The sequence below is a fragment of the Rhipicephalus sanguineus genome, chromosome 2 (assembly GCF_013339695.2).
Source record: "Rhipicephalus sanguineus isolate Rsan-2018 chromosome 2, BIME_Rsan_1.4, whole genome shotgun sequence".
In the NCBI taxonomy this organism is placed as follows: domain Eukaryota; kingdom Metazoa; phylum Arthropoda; class Arachnida; order Ixodida; family Ixodidae; genus Rhipicephalus; species Rhipicephalus sanguineus.
In genome coordinates this window covers 151,911,635-151,931,223 of record NC_051177.1, presented here as the reverse complement: position 1 = coordinate 151,931,223, position 19,589 = coordinate 151,911,635, and the positions used below count along the sequence as shown (strand labels likewise).

Here is a 19,589-nt window from a genome sequence, read left to right as displayed (position 1 = left end):
TGCTATGTTGCGGGCTGGTAGTCCCGGCGCAGCAGCAGGCGAAGACCGGCGGCGACCAACGTGACCGGCGGGGACGCCAGCGAGCCCGAACACGCGGTTTGGCGCGAAGCGCCGAAGCAGAAGAAACGTCCGCACTCAACGAGTACTCTCCACACACTCTTTTATATACACGTCGCCTGGGTAAAGCAGGAATGCCAGAGCGGCGCCCCATGGCACTCGTACAGTGCAATACTGAACCGAAACCGAAACACAACAATGAGCTCGTGCAGAGGGCACGGAGGAAGCCAAGTTTCGGCGCAGTCGCATTTTCAGCTTTGTTGAAACAGCGCTCACTAGAAGACGGCGAAGTAAAAGAAGGCACAGGACAGGCGCCGCCTGTCCTGTGCCTTCTTTTACTTCGTCGTCGTCTAGTGAGCGCTGTTTCAACAAAGATGAACGCATACCAACTCGCTCAAGCTTCCATTCTTATGCATTTTCAGCGCAGCTTAAGAAACTAGGGTCCTTAAAATTACGTATGTATGCATTTTCTATTAAAGGAACACGCCACCTAATACTTACCTAGTGATGTTGCACCTCAGATATGCATGATATTTACTTTTTGATCGACAACGTTCACAAGTATGAACAGCCGTACCAGTTCAAGACGGCTGGCCCTTGGGCAAGTGGTTCACCTTTGTCCGAGTGGCTGAATCGAGGGACGTGCAGACAGACAGACAGACCAAAATTTCTGCGTTTAAGTTCCCCAAGAAAGACTATCGTCTTTAATAATGTATACAAGTATGAACCTAGTCAGCCGTTCACGATGGCTGGCCCTTGGGCAAGTGGTTCAACTTTGGCCGAGTGGCTGAATCGAGGGACGTGCCGACAAACAGAAAGACAGACAGAAAGACAGACCAAAATTTCTGCGTTTAAGTTCCCCAAGAAAGACTATCGTCTTTAAAAATCGCATGCTTTGTGACGCCAACTGGCAAGAAAATTAGGGAAGCTTCCACAATGTCGCAGAAGGCTGGGTCACAGCAGAGCTGGTGGACTAGAAGCAGAAGAGGAAGAAGAGGACGAAGATCGAGAAGATAACGAACAGAGTGCGTGCCGGTTCACGAAGATGACAGGTTTTCTACGCCACACGGCAAGTTAAACCTGCTATACTTTACTACAAATGGCTAATAATAATAATGTCTGAGGTTTAACGTCCCAAAACCACGATTTGATTATGACGGACGCGGCAGTGGAGGGCTCCGGAAATTTCGACCGTCTGGGGTTCTTTAATGTGCACCTAAATCTAAGTACACGGGCCTCAAACAATTTCCTACCATTGTAAATGCAGCCACCGCGGACAGGATTCGATCCCGTGACCTTCGGGTCAGAAGTCAAGCGCCATAACCACTTGGCCACCGTGGCGGGGCCTATACATGGCTACGGTTTCTCTCTTCTTTTCTTTTCTTTTTTTGTGTGTTGATTCATATCTCTTTCTCTCTGGCTATTTCTTTATCTGTCTTTTAGATGCGAAGCATCTCTTGCTCTGGGGTATGTCTCGCGGCGTTGGCCTTGGCGTCCGCACTCACACTACGCATTCGCAACTCACCTCCTTACCTCTCTCCAACAGCTGCGCGTTACTCTCTCCACTTCTCTCAGCAACTGTTTGCGCTTCTCCTGCGTTCTCGTTTCTGCTCTCGCGGCCCATGCGCTTCTCTCCTCCTCTAGTCTCCTCTCCTTCAAGTTTTAGAGCGCTGCGCGTTCAGTCCAGCGCTTGCTTCGGTTGACTCCTCTGAAATACGGGCTCGACATGCCGAAATTCTCTCCTGTGCAACGCCGCGATGAGCGCCAGCGCATGCGCGTACCCTACCCCGCTTGCTGTTCTCCTACACTGCACCCCTCTCGCGCGCCTGTCGACCGCGCTCCCCGCTTGCACTGTGAGAATTAACGGCCAAGCTAGAGGGAAGACACGACACGCGCGCGTTCCACGACGCGATGTCGGTAGCATGCCCAACGAACGCCAACGGAACGCGATCATGGAAGTGCTCTGGCTCCGCATCGCCTCATGATCCCCTTGAGCGGGAGATGGTGTAATTTTTTCTCTTTAGCTTTCTTTTTCCCTTTCTTCTCTTTTTTCCTCTTTTTTTTTCTATGTCATTCTCTCTGGAGTCTGTCTCTTGTCTTCTATCTTTTTTATGTTTCCTCCATTTGTTATTTCTTTCTCTATCTGTATTTCTCTGTAGTCGGTGGCTCGTTTTTCTATCTTTTTCTCTGCTTATCTCTTGCTTTTTACTTTTTCTATGTCTATTTCGTTCTCTGTCGTTCTGTCTTTTTCTCTCTTGCTTTCCTTTCTTTCTATATCTATTTTTTCCAACTTATTTCAATGTCTTTGTTTCTTTATCTCTTTCTCTCTGTGTGTAGTCGTCTTCTGGCCTTCTATCTTTTTTCTCTGTTTCTTCCCTTTCTTTCTATCTATATATTTGTTTCTATTTGTGTCTATCTATCTCTCTCGCTCTCCCTCTCTGTACTCGTTCTGCTGCTCTCCTTTCCCTCCTCCTAACTTTCACATCTCTCCTCCTCACCTTTACCACCCTTTTCAGCCATATTGCTGTACTATACCATGCAAGGCAACGCTTCGCTCTGTCAGCGTGCCTGTATAGCCGAGTGGCTAGGACGCTCTTATTGGGATCGTGGGTAGGCAAGTTCGAATCACGCCTCGGTAAAAATATTTTTTGCCAAAAAATTCTCTAATTCTCTTTCTTTCTTTCTTTCTTTCTTTCTTTCTTTCTTTCTTTCTTTCTCTCTTTCTTTCTTTCTTTCTTTCTTTCTTTCTCGCTCTCTGTACTAGTTGTCTCGCCCATCAAGTTATTGCACTCCTCGCCAGACTAATCGGCGCACGTCTTCTAGTAGCAAAGCAGAAGAGGAAGAAGAGGAAGGCGATGACAAAAAGGACACAGAGAGTGCGGGCCGGTTCATGGTGGTGATAGTTTTCTATCTACAACACACGGCCAACCTCGACCTTAATTGCTCTGCTTTAAAAAGAGTTTTCCACACTCGCCGTCATGGCTACGAGCGACGCTGACTATCCCCCTCTTTGATTTGCATTCATGTAAGTACATGCTAAAGTGGATAAAGGGACCACGCGCCAGTAGCTCAATTGGTCACTTTTTCGGGTGCGCTATTCGACGGTTCCAGGATCGGTCGCTGACGGCGGCAAGTTGTTTCGTCCACTTTACGTTCTTCAAATCTATGTCATAAGTACTGCAATACACTTAAAACAGCAAAATTAACGTCTCCTATAATTTCCTTGACTTCATTTTCTGCTGGTTTTGATTATAATTGTATCAAACAAAGAAACGAGCCCTTAGAATTTCCTTCTCCTTGTTCAAAGGTACAGTAGTTACGTAAGTGGTAACAGAATACGTCTGCTTAGAGCAGATGGTGACCTCAAATTCCGACCATGACACTGAAGTATCCAGAAGAATAAGAATGGGGTGGAGGCACATTTGGCAGCCATTCTCGGATTATGAATGGCTGTTTACCAGCACCCCTTAAAGAGAAAGGTATGTAGCAGCTACATCTTACCGCTACTTGCCTACGAGACAGAAACCTTCACGGTTACGAAAAGGGTTCAGATTAAATTAAGTACGATGGAGCGAGGCATGAAAAGAAGTACGATAGGTGTGAACCTAAGCAAGAGAGCAAGCTGGTTCAGGGAACAACGGAATATTAAGGACAGCTTAGTCTAAAATTTAAAGACAAAATGGGCGTGGGCAGGGCATGTAGCACGCAGGCAAGATAACCGCGGGTCATTACAGAAAGAGACTAGATATTAAGAGAAGGCAAGCGCTCTAGGTGGAGGCAAAAAGTTAGGTGGGCAGATTAAATTATAAAGTTTGCGGGTATAACGTTGCCGCAGCAAGCACAGGGCCGGCCGAATTTGCGAAACATTGCGGAGGTCTCTGCTCTGCAGTGGGCGGGGTCAGGTTGATGACATCGCCTTAAATGGCGAAATATCGAAGTGGCATCTTCTTAGCAGTGAGTGTAGTCAGGCTGATGGTATTGCGCTTTAAACACAAGTTAACATCACCCTCAGATATGCTCTAACGCAAAACGCACAGCTTGCAAAGTCGTTGACTCTGAAAGGATGCGGTACGCGGAATCCCACCGATTGAAATGTTCCGCGAACGTGGATAGAGAAAGTAACAGTAATAGGCTTGAGTAAAACAACGGAGGAATCGCTTGTCATCATTAGTTGGGGGCGCCCGTAAAGTCCGCGAAACACCACGCCACCGTCCGCCTCATCGTCTTCAGCAGGCGGAACTGGCACTCAGGATACAGGCACGTTAGTATAGCCTCCCACTGTTTTCTAGTTCGTTCGGTCGTGCAATACGTGGCACCTCGGTGATCACACATTCTAATACGATGTTGCACAGGGTGGTCGAAATTGAACGCTGCTCGAGTTAACCTTATAGTCCTCTTCTCCTATTTCGATTCTTTCGCCGTAGTTAGACTTCTAAGGGTTGCCCTGGCCCACATCAGTGCGTTTAATCCGCTCGATCTGGTTCGCCTCCTACGCCTACGCCAACTCCTGCCAGGTGTACTATCGTACCGTTATCATCGATTTGTGGTGATAGCCGGTATGGGAGGCGTCAACGTGGGGCGGTCCTGCTGCTTTAGCACATAGAAAAGGGTCAGCACTAGGAAATGTCAGCCGAGGCAGTGGTGGTACTATTCTGTGATAGTGACCTATGATACCTGGTGGGATACTAAGAGAGGAGGTCTCTAACTCCTACAATAGTGGAGTGTTTTGAAATTATCTTGTAGAAAAAAGTTCCCAAAATGGTACGTGACAACTTTAATTAACAACCAAATTGTGCGATTGAGCCTAACGCTAAATTTTCTAAAGGCAGCGCAGTTAACTCCACTTCACCGGATGCTAAAGTTTAGCGCATTGTCGCGAGCAATGTTTAGGCAAACTGGTGAATACCACTGCGACAACAGCTGGTCAGGGCACACGAATCAGAATTCCTAAGACAGACACACAAGCGACACAAGAAGCTGTCATAAAACCAGAAGCTTCCACAGCTGACGAGCAGGTAGGATCAAGGGCGGATCCAGGTGCTTATATTTTGGGGGAGGGGGGCGGTTCTTTCATCCGACCGGGGGGAGGGAGGCGAGAGATGAGGAGTAAAGTAGAGGGCGGGGACAAGATTCTCCTTTCCCCTTTTGGGCAGTAGTAGCTGAAGCAACCTGACAAAGCAGATGTACCACAAGCACTGAAGAGAGAGGGGGCTGACACAGGCTTTAGGGGGGGGGGGTCATCGCCTTTACCTCCCCTCCCCCCGTCTGGATCCCCTACTGGGTAGGATGTGGGCTTCTGACAGAGCACATGTTCTGCTAAATTGCCGTCCGACTCTGATAGACCTAATATAATGTTCAGTGTGCAACATCGATGAAAATTTTAAACAATTAAAATAAGCTATTTATTTCAGGGCAAACACCCTGCGTTTTGTTTTATTACTCAATGCGCTCTCCCTTAATATCTATGCAAGGGATCTTTCTTTGCCTTCAAACAACAACCAGTGAGAATGAAACAGCGAAATTAACATTAATGCGATAAGATATCAATGCACGCCTGATTCTTTGCCTGTAATAAGTGTGTGAAGGAGAGTTCACGGTGGTCTCTAAGCAATATCATTTGTGGCTAGATGAAATTGGTTGAACATGTGTTACCGCTTCGTGGATTTCAAGTGCGCTTGAAAGCATGAGCACTAAAGTAAACAGATTCACAATTTACACTGATAAATGGTGAGTTCTATACTTTCAATAATCTTTACCCCAATTCATCGTTCTTCCTTTCCTAGAATGCATTCATAGCGATTACCTTTCACATCTGTACAAAATAGTGCACAAGCAAAAGTAAACTCCCTTGTATGATTTGTTCTTCTTCAGGGTATTACTTGCTTCTTGACCATGCCGACCTTTCTGAAACCGGAACTGCTATTCTCGAAAGCCAGACATTAACCATGGGTCCCGCTGCCTGCGCCAAGCTCTACTATTACATAAAGCAAAAGGGTAAGTTGCGTATTCTTAATTCAGACTGAGGCACTGTGTGAATTCAAGCTAATGCGAGGTATACCTCGCATAAAAGGAAAAGTATATGCAATGACTGGTGCAAATGAAAACAGTTATGACGATCATAAGGCTTTTTGTTTTTCATCGGGCCAGCAAAGTAAGAACACGGTGAAACCTTGAAGAAACTCCTGAGAACTCTGCATAAGAGCTGCGTTGGATGCAATAAACACTACTTACGCACTTCAGCGGAATTACTTCACGGAACTTCCATACAAATTTCCTTCTCTTTCATGAAGTATCAAAAAGAAAAAAGTGCCTATGATTCTCTTCTTTCCTGGCACCTTCTTTATGTATACATCAGAGAAACTGAGTAACACGCGACGCCACAGGTAAAGGGGAGCAGTCCGCTTGTGCACATCACATGATATTGTCTAGATGTATTGTGCAAGAACGTGTGTTCATTGAAGTTTTTCAGTTCGTATGCGTGGGGCGTTTCTGACTACATGATGTAACGAGCGACCGCTTTTAGCAAGTTGCCGGCGCGCTAGGTTTGGATGTTGCCGTGACTGAGACCTTGCTATTTTACTGAGGATAACGCGAATCTCTTGAGTTTTGAATTTCGGGAAAATTCGGCTACCATATATTCGTGACACCCAACAACTTTCTTATTTCTAATTTACGCTGTGTGCCTTCGGATATTATACCTTCAATTGAAGACTAGTAGATATGATTAACGAAAATGCACATATTCTGTCAAAAACAATTGCTAGCATTGCTTTCATTTCCCTGAGCGCTATAGGAGATGCTCACGATTTGAAAAAAAATACATGGTTGATTCCTCCGTCATAGGAATCGGAATAACACGAAAGTAAGCGTGCCCTTACAGAAGTAACTGAATGTTTACTGCACATTGATATAAGAGAGTTTGCACAATGTATATTGATGTCTGGCAGCAATGGCACCGTTTAACGTGGATCTGCTCACTTTTATGATTGGTGGTACATCTTCATCCTGACGAATAACGTCCTTGCTAAATGATTAAACAAACCCGTGTGGCAGCTGTAGTAGTTAACAGTGAAAGCGTCATCTTAGAACGAGGTGTGGTAGCCAGAAGAGCGTCGCATATTGGACGCAGAACTTGGTCGCCATCCCGCGGCATGTTAAAATGTGATTGAACACCACGGCCGGACTAGAAGGAAACGCAAAGCGCGTCGTGCTGCCCCGGTAGCCCGGCCGCGATTTTTCCAGGGGCGAGCGCGTGAGCGGGGAACGTGCTGTTACAGCCAGGTGAGGCAGGCGCTCGTCGCAGAGCTAGGAGCGAGGCCGACGCTTTTACGACGCTTGGCTAAGGTCGCCACACCGCGGTGGGTTAAGGCATTGACAAAATTGAACTTCTATTGATAACGGGAGGGACGTTTAACGCGTTGCAGGTGCTAATCGCGGAGGCCACAGTAATGACGAATTACTTTACTTTACCGCTCCCAGAGGGCAACACCGCCCCGCCGACCGGGAGACTGGTAGATATATAAGGCGCCTTTGTAAAGCCTCTAGAGTCTGTGACCGTGGCGCAGTGGATAGCATGCCCGGCATCTGTTGTCGCGGACCGAGCGGTTGTGGGTTCGATGCCCGTTGACGGAACTTCTTTTCTCTGCCATCTGATCGTGTATATTTTTTCTACTGTCATTTCCGTGACGGAAATACGTTACTGAAGTCTTGGTGGACCCCGGCATAAAACACTTTTGTGTTAAAAGAAATAACTGCTACATGTACAGGCGCTGACGCCGACCGCGTTGTTATTGTCCTATTTTTTGTGTAGTTCTCCTTTTCGAACAATGTCGCTTTTCATGCTTTTTAAAATAATGATATCTGCAAATCACTATGTATATATTGCCTGCAAAGTGCATCACACATAGCCACTCGTTTCGTAATATTAATATGTTCGCAATCTTGCAGCTGATACTACACTGAGCGTCGAGTTCGCAGACCCATTGGGGAAGCAGATAGGGTCGCCCACGATTGTGTCCGCCAAAGGTCCCAGTGAGTGGACACAGCTGTCGGTGGAAGGCCGCAACCTTCCTAGTGCGTTTACGGTGAGTAGTCGATAGTGGTCTAATCGATAAAATAATTTAGATTACCTGGTAAGATTGAGTGAATCTCTAAATCAGGTGCTCGGTCTGCATGTGTATATTGCGATATAGTTCTACACGAGCCACAAATATGCAATAGCTACAATCATATTGTTACCCGATAAAGCACGATTGAATTTGTTCTTTAGTATTCTACAACGAAGCCGTACGCATGGCTAGTGCTTCATGCATGTTCGTGCTTGTGAAATGAATTTGGCGTAATCCATTCCGGCCACTTATTAATTAATCAATCAATCAATCAATCAATCAATCAATCAATCAATTGATCGTTTATTTGCCATACCAAGGAACAACCGTAAGGTCTTTGTGCTGGCACACGGAAAGAAATTGCAAATAATAAAAGATAAAATGATGTCAGCCTACTACAGAAAATGCGAACAAATGAGAGCGAAAATGTAAAAAGGGAACAGCACAGATACACGAGACAAGAGAGACTGACAGGACTTGGCGCTGGCTAACAACATGAGCGTTTATTTCGTATGTGCACAAATATATACGCTTCTTGGGAAACAGAAATCAACAAAAGAGAGAACGGCAGGGGAGAAGGTCAACGCACGCGTCCCAACTAGTCCATGACGGTGCTATGATCACGTGCGGAGATGCCTAATTTCCTTGTCGGTTAGTGTGATCGATGGTGTACTTATACATAGCCACTGTTTTCATGACCCAATGCAATGAATTGCGAGTGATTCATATATTTTCCGGGCGCGGCTATCACGATATTTGCGCAAGATGCGCGTCTGATCAAAATTAGGACTGCAGCCACAGTCGGCACAGTGAATAGCCAAATTGCTTCCAGTACGCGCCTTGAGGTTGTTCTTGTGTTTTTCGCAGACGGTCGTTGATGCAGCGGCCCGTCTGCCCAACGTAAAGCCCTCCGCAGGACGTATGTACCTCGTAGTGCACACTTCGGTCTTGCAAGGCACAAACTGTGTTTCACGATGCTTCTTGCAAGTGGAAGGACTTTGGCGAGGGGCATTCACCTTCCTGCACAATGAACCCAGCTTTACCGGTGCTTACGTTTTCATGTGCAGCTACCTTCTTGATTTTATGTGAAACACCGTGCAGGTATGGGATGACCGCAACCCTTGCCCTGTCCTTTTCAGCACGAGATCGAACCGTCTTACGGTGCTCCTTCAGGAGGACCGTAAGACTGTCCTCCTTAAGGAGACGTAAAATACGCTTCCTAGACCTCAAGATAGTTTTTAGTGCAGAGCACACCTGCTGGGAGTATTCACGCCGTTCAAAAAAGAGACCTCCTTCGATTTTTATCGCACCATTCTAAGTTGGTCAAACGGGCCATCGCCATCTCTGCTATGAAAAATGCGCTAGTCAGGTCTTGTCCACATGTAATCGCTTCCAGTTTCACTAATCAAGTCTGCAGGTTGAAGAAGGCTGGCTTCTCTGACAAATTCCTGTCGAGGCTGGCAGAAGCCCCCCTGAAGGAGCACCGTGAGACAGTTCGACCTCGTGCTGAAGAGGACAGGGCAAGAGTGGCGGTCATCCCATACCTGCACGGTGTTTCGCACAAAATCAAGAAGGCAGCTGCACGTGCAAACGTTAGAGTGGTGTTTTCGGCACCGATGAAGCTGGGTTTATTGTGCAGGAAGGTGAATGCCCCTCGCCAAAGTCCTTCCACTTGCAAGAAGCATCATGCAACACAGTTTCTGCCTTGCAAGACCGAAGTGATCTACGAGGTACCTACGTCCTGCGGAGGGCTTTACCTCCAGCAGACGGGCCGCTGCATTAGCGACCGTCTGCGAGAACACAAGAACAACCTCAAGGCGCGTACTGGAAGCAATTTGGCTATGCACTGTACCGACTGTGGCTGCAGTCCTAATTTTGATCAGACGCGCATCTTGCGCAGATATCGTGATAGCCGCGCCCGGGAAATATATGAAGCACTCGCAATTTATTTCATTGGGCCATCATGTGTAAGTACACCATCGATCGCAGTAACTGACAAGGAAATTAAGTATCTCCGCACGTGATCATAGCACCGTGATGGACTAGTTGGGACGCATGCGTTGACCTTCCCCCTTCCCTCTATTTTGTTTATTTCAGTTTCCCAAGAAGCATATATATTTGCGCACATACGAAATAAACGCTCATGTTTTTAGCCAGCGCCAAGTCCTGTCAGTCTCTCTTGTCTCGTGTATCTGCGCTGTTCCCTGCTATGAAGCCAAGCCAACAAGCTTAAGTTTGCACCCTTTTAAAAATGTGACAACACAATTTAGGACAGCCGGTAAAATACGTTAACGCAACACAAATATAAAAAGACAATTAAAGCTACAGTTCACATGTAACAAAGCTCAAGGTAAACTGAAAGACAAAAAAAAAAGAAGAAGAAAATCACTTCTACAATTTCAGCCACTATTTGAAAGCAGCGCGAAGCTGGGAATAAAAGAACGGCTCCGAGTTACGAGAAACATCCCGAGCAAGAAAATAAACATTACAGAGGCCTTGTATCCGGCGGAGAGTCCAGTTATGGCAAAGGCAGAGATGGTGCATGAAAAATTCTGTGCTCTCTGGTTACCTTACAAGAAATTGGATACGTAATACAGCTAGCAGTTCAGGGCAGGGTAATATACCATGGACTCCTCATTTTCATACTGCATGTTTCAACGGTAGGAAAATTGTAACAAAATTGTAGGAAGACAACACCAATAGAAGTTTTATTCAGTTTATGGTGCACGAATTTAGGTTTGCGCAACCAAACTGTCACCCATATTTGAACATATGTTATGCGTGTAACCACTTAGGGCTGAAGAGAAGATGTTACGCAGTTTAAAGTACTATTTACTCAAAATGTTCAGAGTAAAGGTCGCTATGCATCATATATATTCGTAGCAACTGGATCGGTAGTTTTAATAGCTACCCTAAAATATGGCTGGACTTTTCCGGTGAAGTTCAAAGAGTGAGGGCGCATTACAGTATTAAAGGCATTCCATCCCGTGCTTACGTGAACTCTTTTGTGTATTCATCTCTTTGGTTTCATTTCTATCCCACAATTTCTAACTGCTGACGATTTTTTTAACTCCGACCGCATTGTTCTCCAGTTTGGGCTGAAAAAACTAGAGCATAGATCATTTACACACGCAAAAAGAAAATGGTCATGGAGCATGGCCTCACGAACCGAAGGCTTGTAAAGGGACGCGGGCATTGCTATAGTCGTTGATATCGACTGGCCTCAGTGATTACATGCAGGCTTGACGGGCAGCCGCAGTGTTCATGCTCATTTTACCTACCTTTCTTCCCCAATTGCTTTTGACATCTTAATCGCTGCCCACACATATGAAGCTGCAAACTGAATGCGCTTCTTCTTGTCATTTGTCCATATTCCTACTTCCATTCCCCCTACTCCTACGAATGAAGAGCGGCTTCGTGTATGTACGTTTAAATATATATATATATATATATATATATATATATATATATATATATATATATATATATATATATATATATATATATTAAAAAGTGTTAGACTCCAATCATTGACCTAGGTGTGTGCTAGTGGCACTCGCACGTCAGCGTTTTCATACCCATGTTGTTAACTTTGTTTCGCATGCTGCCGAAGCGGATCCCAGAGGGCACGCAGGAAGAAGCGCGTGGTTGTGATAGGCTGCGCCAGGTGCCGCAACGATCCGAGCTGTTTACACTCTTCCAGTGAACTAAATTAATTAATTCTAATTAATAATCGCGACACTCAATTGTCTCTTATTTTAGGTCAACTTATGCTTCGACACCATATGTGTCTAACTCTTCACTTGTACCGGAACCAGCGATTTCTGTTTACTAGAAAACCTTTTCCGAATATTCGGAAAACCGGAAATATGTGCTCGACATGACATGCTTGGAGGAGAAACAAGAGTGTCAATCTGCTCTTGCCACTAGTGACTGTTATTTTTGTGGTTGTTGAGACCCAGAAGAACATTTACGAAATAAGTATCTGGGTATCTTGCGCCTCAACTAAAACCATGTTTTTCTTTTTAATTGAGATAACGCTCTTCCTTTTTCATTGCCCCACATGGAGTATTTAAAGAATTAAATGCAATGAAGTGACATTGTCATAACTGAATCAACTTCATCTTTTCCAGACACTTTGGCTTCAATTCCATATCATACAATTAATTGAATTTTTGAATAGATTGCATATATAAGCAAGCTTAACATGCAGATAATGGCAGAGGCAGCGCGGGGTGTTCATGCTTCTAAATTTTTGTCGTACATGTGGTCCTGACCTCGGTAATATTTTATTCTCGTTCCGGAGAGAATATCGTGTTTTGTGGGTAATTAACTTTATCTAAGCAATATTTCTAGTTCATTACCACTTTTTTGCTCTGGAATTGCAAAGTATAAGCAGAAATGTTTTGTTACCCAATGCATATGCATTCATTTATAGAGCCTGGCTGGGTTTTATAGCGCCATTTAAAACGTTTTCAGCGTGTCTTTTTTAAAATTTGCATGTCTTTTTTATATGTTTTTTTATAATCTGAGCAGAATATGCAGATTGACAGCGCAAAAGTTTTACATCTATCCATACATAAAGAGAACAGATGTAATTTATCAAAAAATACAATTCTTGATGGTGCTCAATATAATTTAAGCGCTACAGAAATAGGCCTGCTTCATTTGCTTCATGCTGCCAGCAAAGCGTTGCTGTGCGAACCATCCAGAATTATCACTACGTCGCAGTTACCATATATTGTTACATCACGGCACCAGGAATTGTAAAAGAAATAAAATACGTATTCACAGAAGAGAATTATTTTTTGCCTCATCGGCAGTCATAGTTGTGAGTAAATATCCGAATGAATTAATCCTAAATGAAATAATATGCTGTTCTACCACGCAGATATTGATCACTGGCGATACGGGGTACTTCTCCAGTGACCTTGCAATAGACGACATTGAAGTGAGCCAGGGAAAGTGCGGCCATGTCCCGGATGTCACAAAACTGCCGGAACCAAGTAAGACAGAAGGTATTCTCAACCACCAATGAACGAACTCCTTTCCAATTTGTTTATTCACGTGGTGCCAGGTGCACGCATTGAACTATCATTATACTAAGGATAATTTTAAGAAATCCACAATCATCTTGTCGTATTGCCAACGTAACTATTTTGATTAATATTTACACTTGTTAAACATTACTCGAACTTGCAGCTTTTTTGTGTTTCGTTGTTTTCATAAATCTTTTACACCACATGTTATTCATCTCATTTTCTTGTTGCATGACTATGACTGATTATGTAAGGTCGTAAAACGATCTTATTTGTTTAAGTGCTTGCTTAAATGCTCTTCACTTGTCACGCGTATAAATTCAGTTCATTCATCGTAAATTGATACGTGCGGTAAGCACCATTACAGCAAAATATATCTTAGAATTTAAATATATATATATATATATATATATATATATATATATATATATATATATATATATGAATGATGTTCTTGCCTGAATGATTAAGGAAGCACCACACATTAGGCTGGATGCACAAGATGGACCAACTGTGAACATTCTTGACGTAGCTGACCCGCAACCAGTTGTAACTCCAACAAAGAATACCTCCAGCAGCTTATCTTCTACGTCCTCATGTGCTATGTGATTTGGCTACACTGAGCCTCCTAATATTGGTCGGTGGAATTAGCACCGTCGTGTGAATCCAGTTTTACACAAACTGCACACATAACCCTCAGGATATGGCTAGGGTATACTCAACCGTAGATAGAAGTCATGCGTCGTTGTGCATTTTCATCGCTTGCAACTTATTTGCTTTGAGCTTGCACACTTCTGTTTAATTATGTTGTTCAGATTACCTTCGTGTGTGGTTTCCCGACAGATGTCGCTATTCATTCTTGTTGTTCAATCTACGGCGCACATTAACGGTGACGACGGGAACACATGTATATTCAGGTAGTAAATGTTGAACTGAAAAGACATCATATATCGTTAGTCAAAAGAGGTTATTGCGCTGGAATGCATTGTCCTGAAAATAAACTCCCTGTATTATTATAATAATCAACGAGAGAGACAAAAGGAGACGTGGTAAGGGCTTTTAGCGACGCCAACTTTTACTAAAGATTGGCCGTGTGAAAATCTGTCTCGCCCTACTGTTAGATTACTTGGCTCCCTATATCAATTGTTAAATCATTCCAGAAACCAACCCGCCGACAATTACTTCGACACCACTACCAAGCGAATCTACAACGCTGCAAGCGGACACCAGTACAACAGGTAGCTGTCGTTTTATTAAATTTATTTGCGCTGTTAATAGTTCAGGTTACCATATTATGATAAAAAACAAGATTACCGGTTAACATTTTTGGTAAGTCATGATTTGCCGCATATAGAACCATGTTTATTTGAGCACATTATTTCATCATTTCTCGTTTGGAGAATTGCGCCTGCCACGACTATTCGAAGAGGGCACAATGCTCTTCAAAAGTGAGAACGCATATCTTTAAAGATAGTTATATATGTGGCGAGTTAGAACTTATAAAATTTAATCTGTTTTGCTTTCGAATTATAAAAAGAAAGAATTCGTGTCGTTTGTGTATTGCTTCTACTAATTGTTGTTCGCCCCATTTCCGTTAATGTGTTTCGCACATTGCGCAAGAGCCATGAACGAAGGCCAGTTAGATAGAAATGTTTTTCGGGGGGTGGGGGGACACACGCCCGTGATCCCACATGGGTAGTTAAGCGTGGTCGAGTGTCATTTTGTTCTGTGTGTCCCATGACCGAAAACAGTTTCGGTGGGGGAGGGGGGGGGGTGGAGGGGGTGGAGGGGAGGACGCGGGCTACGCCACTGAATTAGGCCCATTCAATCATGGACTCATTATCGGCCGCAATGCCGGGTGCTTGCACTTTAGGATGTCTCGCCCGAACACTTTTCCTGATTCAATATGTCTTTCTGGGAACTCTGTTCTGTGTTTGAAGTTATTACGTATGAATTAGTGGCTAGTATGTCACATACTGGTATTTCCCCTATTGCTCCACTGTAAAGTTGTGGTGCGGAAATGCTTCGTAAGGTAAATACGTATTGGTCACTTGCAGCACTTGGAAACATTGTTCTATTGCAATGGCAGAAAGTGCATGCGTCACAGAAGTGATAAAAGTATGAAACAGTTTTGCCACGCTAGAGCATACCTCTTTTAGAAGTCGTTCGTGCTTCCTTTCTTATTGAGGAATTAAAGCTATAGGCAGTGACTGTTGAATTTAAAAGACGTAGGATATTATATGTCTAAAGGGGCTATATCACGGCATTGCATTATCTTGAAAATAGACTCATTGTATTATAATACTGATCAACCAGAGAGAAAAGAAGGGACGGGGTAAGTGCTTTTATCGACACTAACTTGTACTAAAGAATTATCTTGTGAAAGTGTATCTCGCCCTATAATTAGATTATTTGGCTTCTTAATCAATCATTAAATCATTCCAGGAACTAGCCCGTCCACAATTGCTTCGACATCACTACCAAGCGAATCGACAGCGCTGGAACCCGACACTACTACAACAGGTAGCTGGCGTTTTATGAAACTTACTTGCGTTGTTCACAGTCAGACTCTTCAGGTCATCATGTATTTATAAATGTATATTTTACAACATGAAGTGGGTGCTTCATAGGACAGATGCACATGAGCATGTACAGGAAAGAAATCGTATTTTGACATCAAGTTTCTTGTTTATATCGAATTATGCGTATTCTTGGTGAAGGGTGTTATTGCTTCTGCTAAGAAGCACACGCATGCTTTTCGTTTAAATGCGCACCAGCTCCTGAAAGAAGTTCGAATTTCGGATTTTCTCGTAAACGTTATACATTGACATTGTGTGCGTTAAACTAATTTAAAGAAAATAAAATAGCATGCCAAGCATGGTTCGAAAATTACGGTGAGATACGAGCCTCGATAAGTGTCACTTCTTTCACACACTTAATCAATAACGCGATAATTCAAGACCTTGTCGACTACATTGGAGAATTTTTGACAAGTTGCAAGCTTTTATTCCTTATAGCGCTTCTTAAAGGGGCCCTGCAACACTTTTAGAGCATGCTCAAAAAGCGCTGCCGATCGGTATTCGAGGCTCCCGAGAACAAGCGAGCCAAATATTATAGCGATACGCACGGCATGGAATTTACAATAAATTCTCAAAGTCAGCTGAAAATCGCTCCCTCTTCTCTCGACAAATGATGTATTAGTCCGCAATATATGACGCGATTGTCGGCAGTTCCACCATTGGCTGATGTTATAATCACGATAACACCCTCATTATTACTTTCGTTGTTAATTTTGAGTTCAATAAGTAGATAATATATATGTTTATATTCTGTTATCGCGTTAAAAACACCGAACAAACATTATTGTTAGCACTTCCGGTCTCACCGACAGCTCGTCTGCTCGTAGTTGCGTGGTTCCGTTTTCTTCGCCATGCGCAGTGCCGAAAACGTGAATATTTCTGTGCTTTTGACCATTGCCGGTTGCCGCTGAGAGTGGCAGCCGTTCGAGTGTTGCCTCGTCAGCTGAGAACTGCATCGTCGGCACGTTCTCACGACCGACCGAGGCAGGGGCGCAGCGTGTCTCCGATAACAATGCTGGCGTCCGGTAATGGCGGCGCTTCGGGGTCGTCTGCCAGTGCCGTCTTACGAGGCGGTGTATCGGAGTATGGGCCGAAACCGATCTCAGCTGTCATTTGTTCCAAACGAGCGCGCAGGTTTGCTTCCATGGTTGGCAGAGCGATGAAAACACTACGGCGTTCGAGGTGCAAACCCAACATTACCAAACCGACGCGCAGTTTTCAAGCACGCACGATACACAGTGCGATCGGCTCCACTCGACGAGAACGACGCAAGCCGACCGGAAGTGGCGGCACAGACCACGTTGTTGCGCCCAGACGTCAGAGAGAAAAAAATGAAGAAAAAAAACTCCGCCGGCGCTCTTGGGCGGAGTCTCGCTCCTCAGCGCTCCCTCCCTCGACTCGCTGCCTAGCTTTCCGCGCGCTCGCGGCGTTGAGTTGAGGGAGAAAGCTGCGGAACGTGATCTATATAGTTTCGTAACACCACTTAGACTTGACGGATTCGAAATTTTTTTGCGGCATATGACTCGTGAAGAGTCATACGTCAATAATGAGACTATTCCGTATAACTAAGAAAGGTGTTGCAGGGCCCCTTAAGGAACGCGCAGGAAGCACTCGTGGGAAAACGTATTCAATCTAAAATCTTTAGAGGCATACACTGGCGAAACAAATTGCTCACCAAACGGACTGAATGTCGATTAAACTGCACAACCGGTGTAATTATCAGATAACTTAGAAGTAAGGGAGCTGAATTGCCTAATAAAGCAGATCAACTAAGGACAGGACTATACTTGGAAATAAAGAAAGCCAGGGATTCATTTTACTCTACACGAGTGATAAACTTTAGCGGAACCCAAAGGGAGCTGTGGAAGTTCGTTAAACGAAATGGTAAAGATGCATGTGCCATTCCTTATTTTTCTGTTGGAAATAGTAATGTGGAAATTATGAAGCAGAAAAAGTACGCTGCTTCAAGAAATATCTTGAATCTATTCTCTATATGCCTGCCTATGATACTCTTTTAGAACCAGTCAGTTATAGTACTTTGTCAAATATCCCTCTTTTATCTGTTACGATTGAGTAATGAAATTACTTTCCGAATTAACGTCAGCTTCTGCTGCTGCCTCAGGTGGCATTTCTGGTATTCCATAGGATGCGTTAAAAGCTTGAGTACCTATTCCAACAAAATTTATTGTTACTATATTTCAACAGTCACTTGTATCGAAACAGCTACAACCACAGTGAAAAACAGTTAACGTAGTTCCGGTTCATAAAATATACTTTAGGGTTTGGTTCGCAGTTATAGGCTCCTTTTAATAAATAGTTCATGCTGCAAGACATTAGAACGCATATTATATTCCAGCAATTATTATTGCTAGGCCGAAAGTAATTTCCGCAATTGTAGTAAGCGTGGCTTCAAGGCCGAGCGTGACTCAAATGATATAATTTCCCAAGATCATTTTCTGCATCAGACTCCGGCACACATATAGGCTGCATAATGTTCAATTTTCAAATAGCTTTTGGTAAAGTACCGCATTGTCTACTCCTTTCAACCTATCCTGCCTTCCTCCACCACAATGCATTCCTAAATGGCTCGAAAATTATATGACAAACCGATACCAAAAAGTAGTAATTAAGGCATCAGATTCAGACTTTCGCTTAAAAAATGCTTAAGCTTCCAAACTCCTGCTGAAAGCACCACTATACAAACCTCACACGAACGCTTATGTTGAAGCACAATCATTTAGCCACGCATTTTGATTCGACCTTCCTCAGTTGAGCCGCAACGCATGACTTCTCATTGGAGATGCACAACGCCCCACATGTGTTTCTTCAATCTTCAGCGTTCGCAGCAAAACGCTTTATTAAGAAACCTTGACTCTCGTTTCAGAACAACCAGCGAGTACAAGTGAGACAGTCACGTTTACGTCAGTGCCTACTAAAACCGAAGCGCCCTCTACGCCGGAGGCTCTCTTGGACTGCAATCATGGAGAGTTCTACTGCCGCGACGGTACTACGTGCATCCCGGGTGTTCTGGTATGCGACGGCATCCCCGACTGCCCCAACGGGTTGGATGAAAAATGCAGTACGTGGATGCTAGGAGATACTATTCCTGTGTATCGGTATATCCGTTGTAGAGTGGTGTAGTACGTATTACTACACGAAACCTTAGGGATGAAATAAATTTATGTTTCACGGTTAGCTTACAAACCAGGCAAGAGTATTCTAGCCTCTCCTGCTGAGCGAGCTGTTAAGCTTCATGAAGTTTACAAAGGAAGAGAGGGTATCTAAGTAGTGCAGATTTTTTGACAGTGGAGCTGCTCAAGGTCGACCAAGTCCGTGCAGAGCTCACAGAAAACTATCACCATCATGAATCAGCACGCGCTCTCTCTTTTTCCTCTTATTCATCTCCTTCGCTCCCAGAACATGTGCGCCCATTTGTCCGGAGTGGGATGCAATAACTCTGATGGGCGAGAGAACAAGTACACAGAGACGGAGCGAGAAAGAAAGAGATAGAAAGAAATAGAGGAAAAGAGAGGGAAGAAATGCAGAAAAAGATGGAAAGACGGAGTAAGAAATAATAATTCGAACTAACTGACAAACGAAGGAAACAGAAAAAGGAGAAGGCAGGGAGGTTAACCAGAAACACTTCCGGCTGGCTACCCTACACTGGGGGGTCGGGGAAGGGGAATAGAAAGACGAGAAATAGAGAGGAGGAAAGAGAAAAAGAGAGAGAGAGAGAAGAGATGCAGTGCATTCACTACAGCGTGCGGGATTGCACCACAAGTCAGAGGCGTTCGCATAAGCCCGTT

The 19,589-nt window shown here is 44.2% G+C and overlaps 1 protein-coding gene across 1 annotated transcript in view; it reads left to right on the top strand.

Annotated features, from left to right (window-relative positions):
• The window catches only part of LOC119381979 (MAM and LDL-receptor class A domain-containing protein 1), a 44,825-nt gene that overhangs the window by 13,712 nt on the left and 11,524 nt on the right, over positions 1–19,589 (top strand). Inside the window, exons 7-11 of the mRNA XM_049412962.1 lie at positions 5,929–6,051; positions 8,005–8,141; positions 13,057–13,171; positions 14,365–14,442; positions 18,668–18,862. Coding sequence (XP_049268919.1) covers positions 5,929–6,051; positions 8,005–8,141; positions 13,057–13,171; positions 14,365–14,442; positions 18,668–18,862 — 648 coding nt within the window. The remainder of the gene's footprint in view (positions 1–5,928; positions 6,052–8,004; positions 8,142–13,056; positions 13,172–14,364; positions 14,443–18,667; positions 18,863–19,589) is intronic.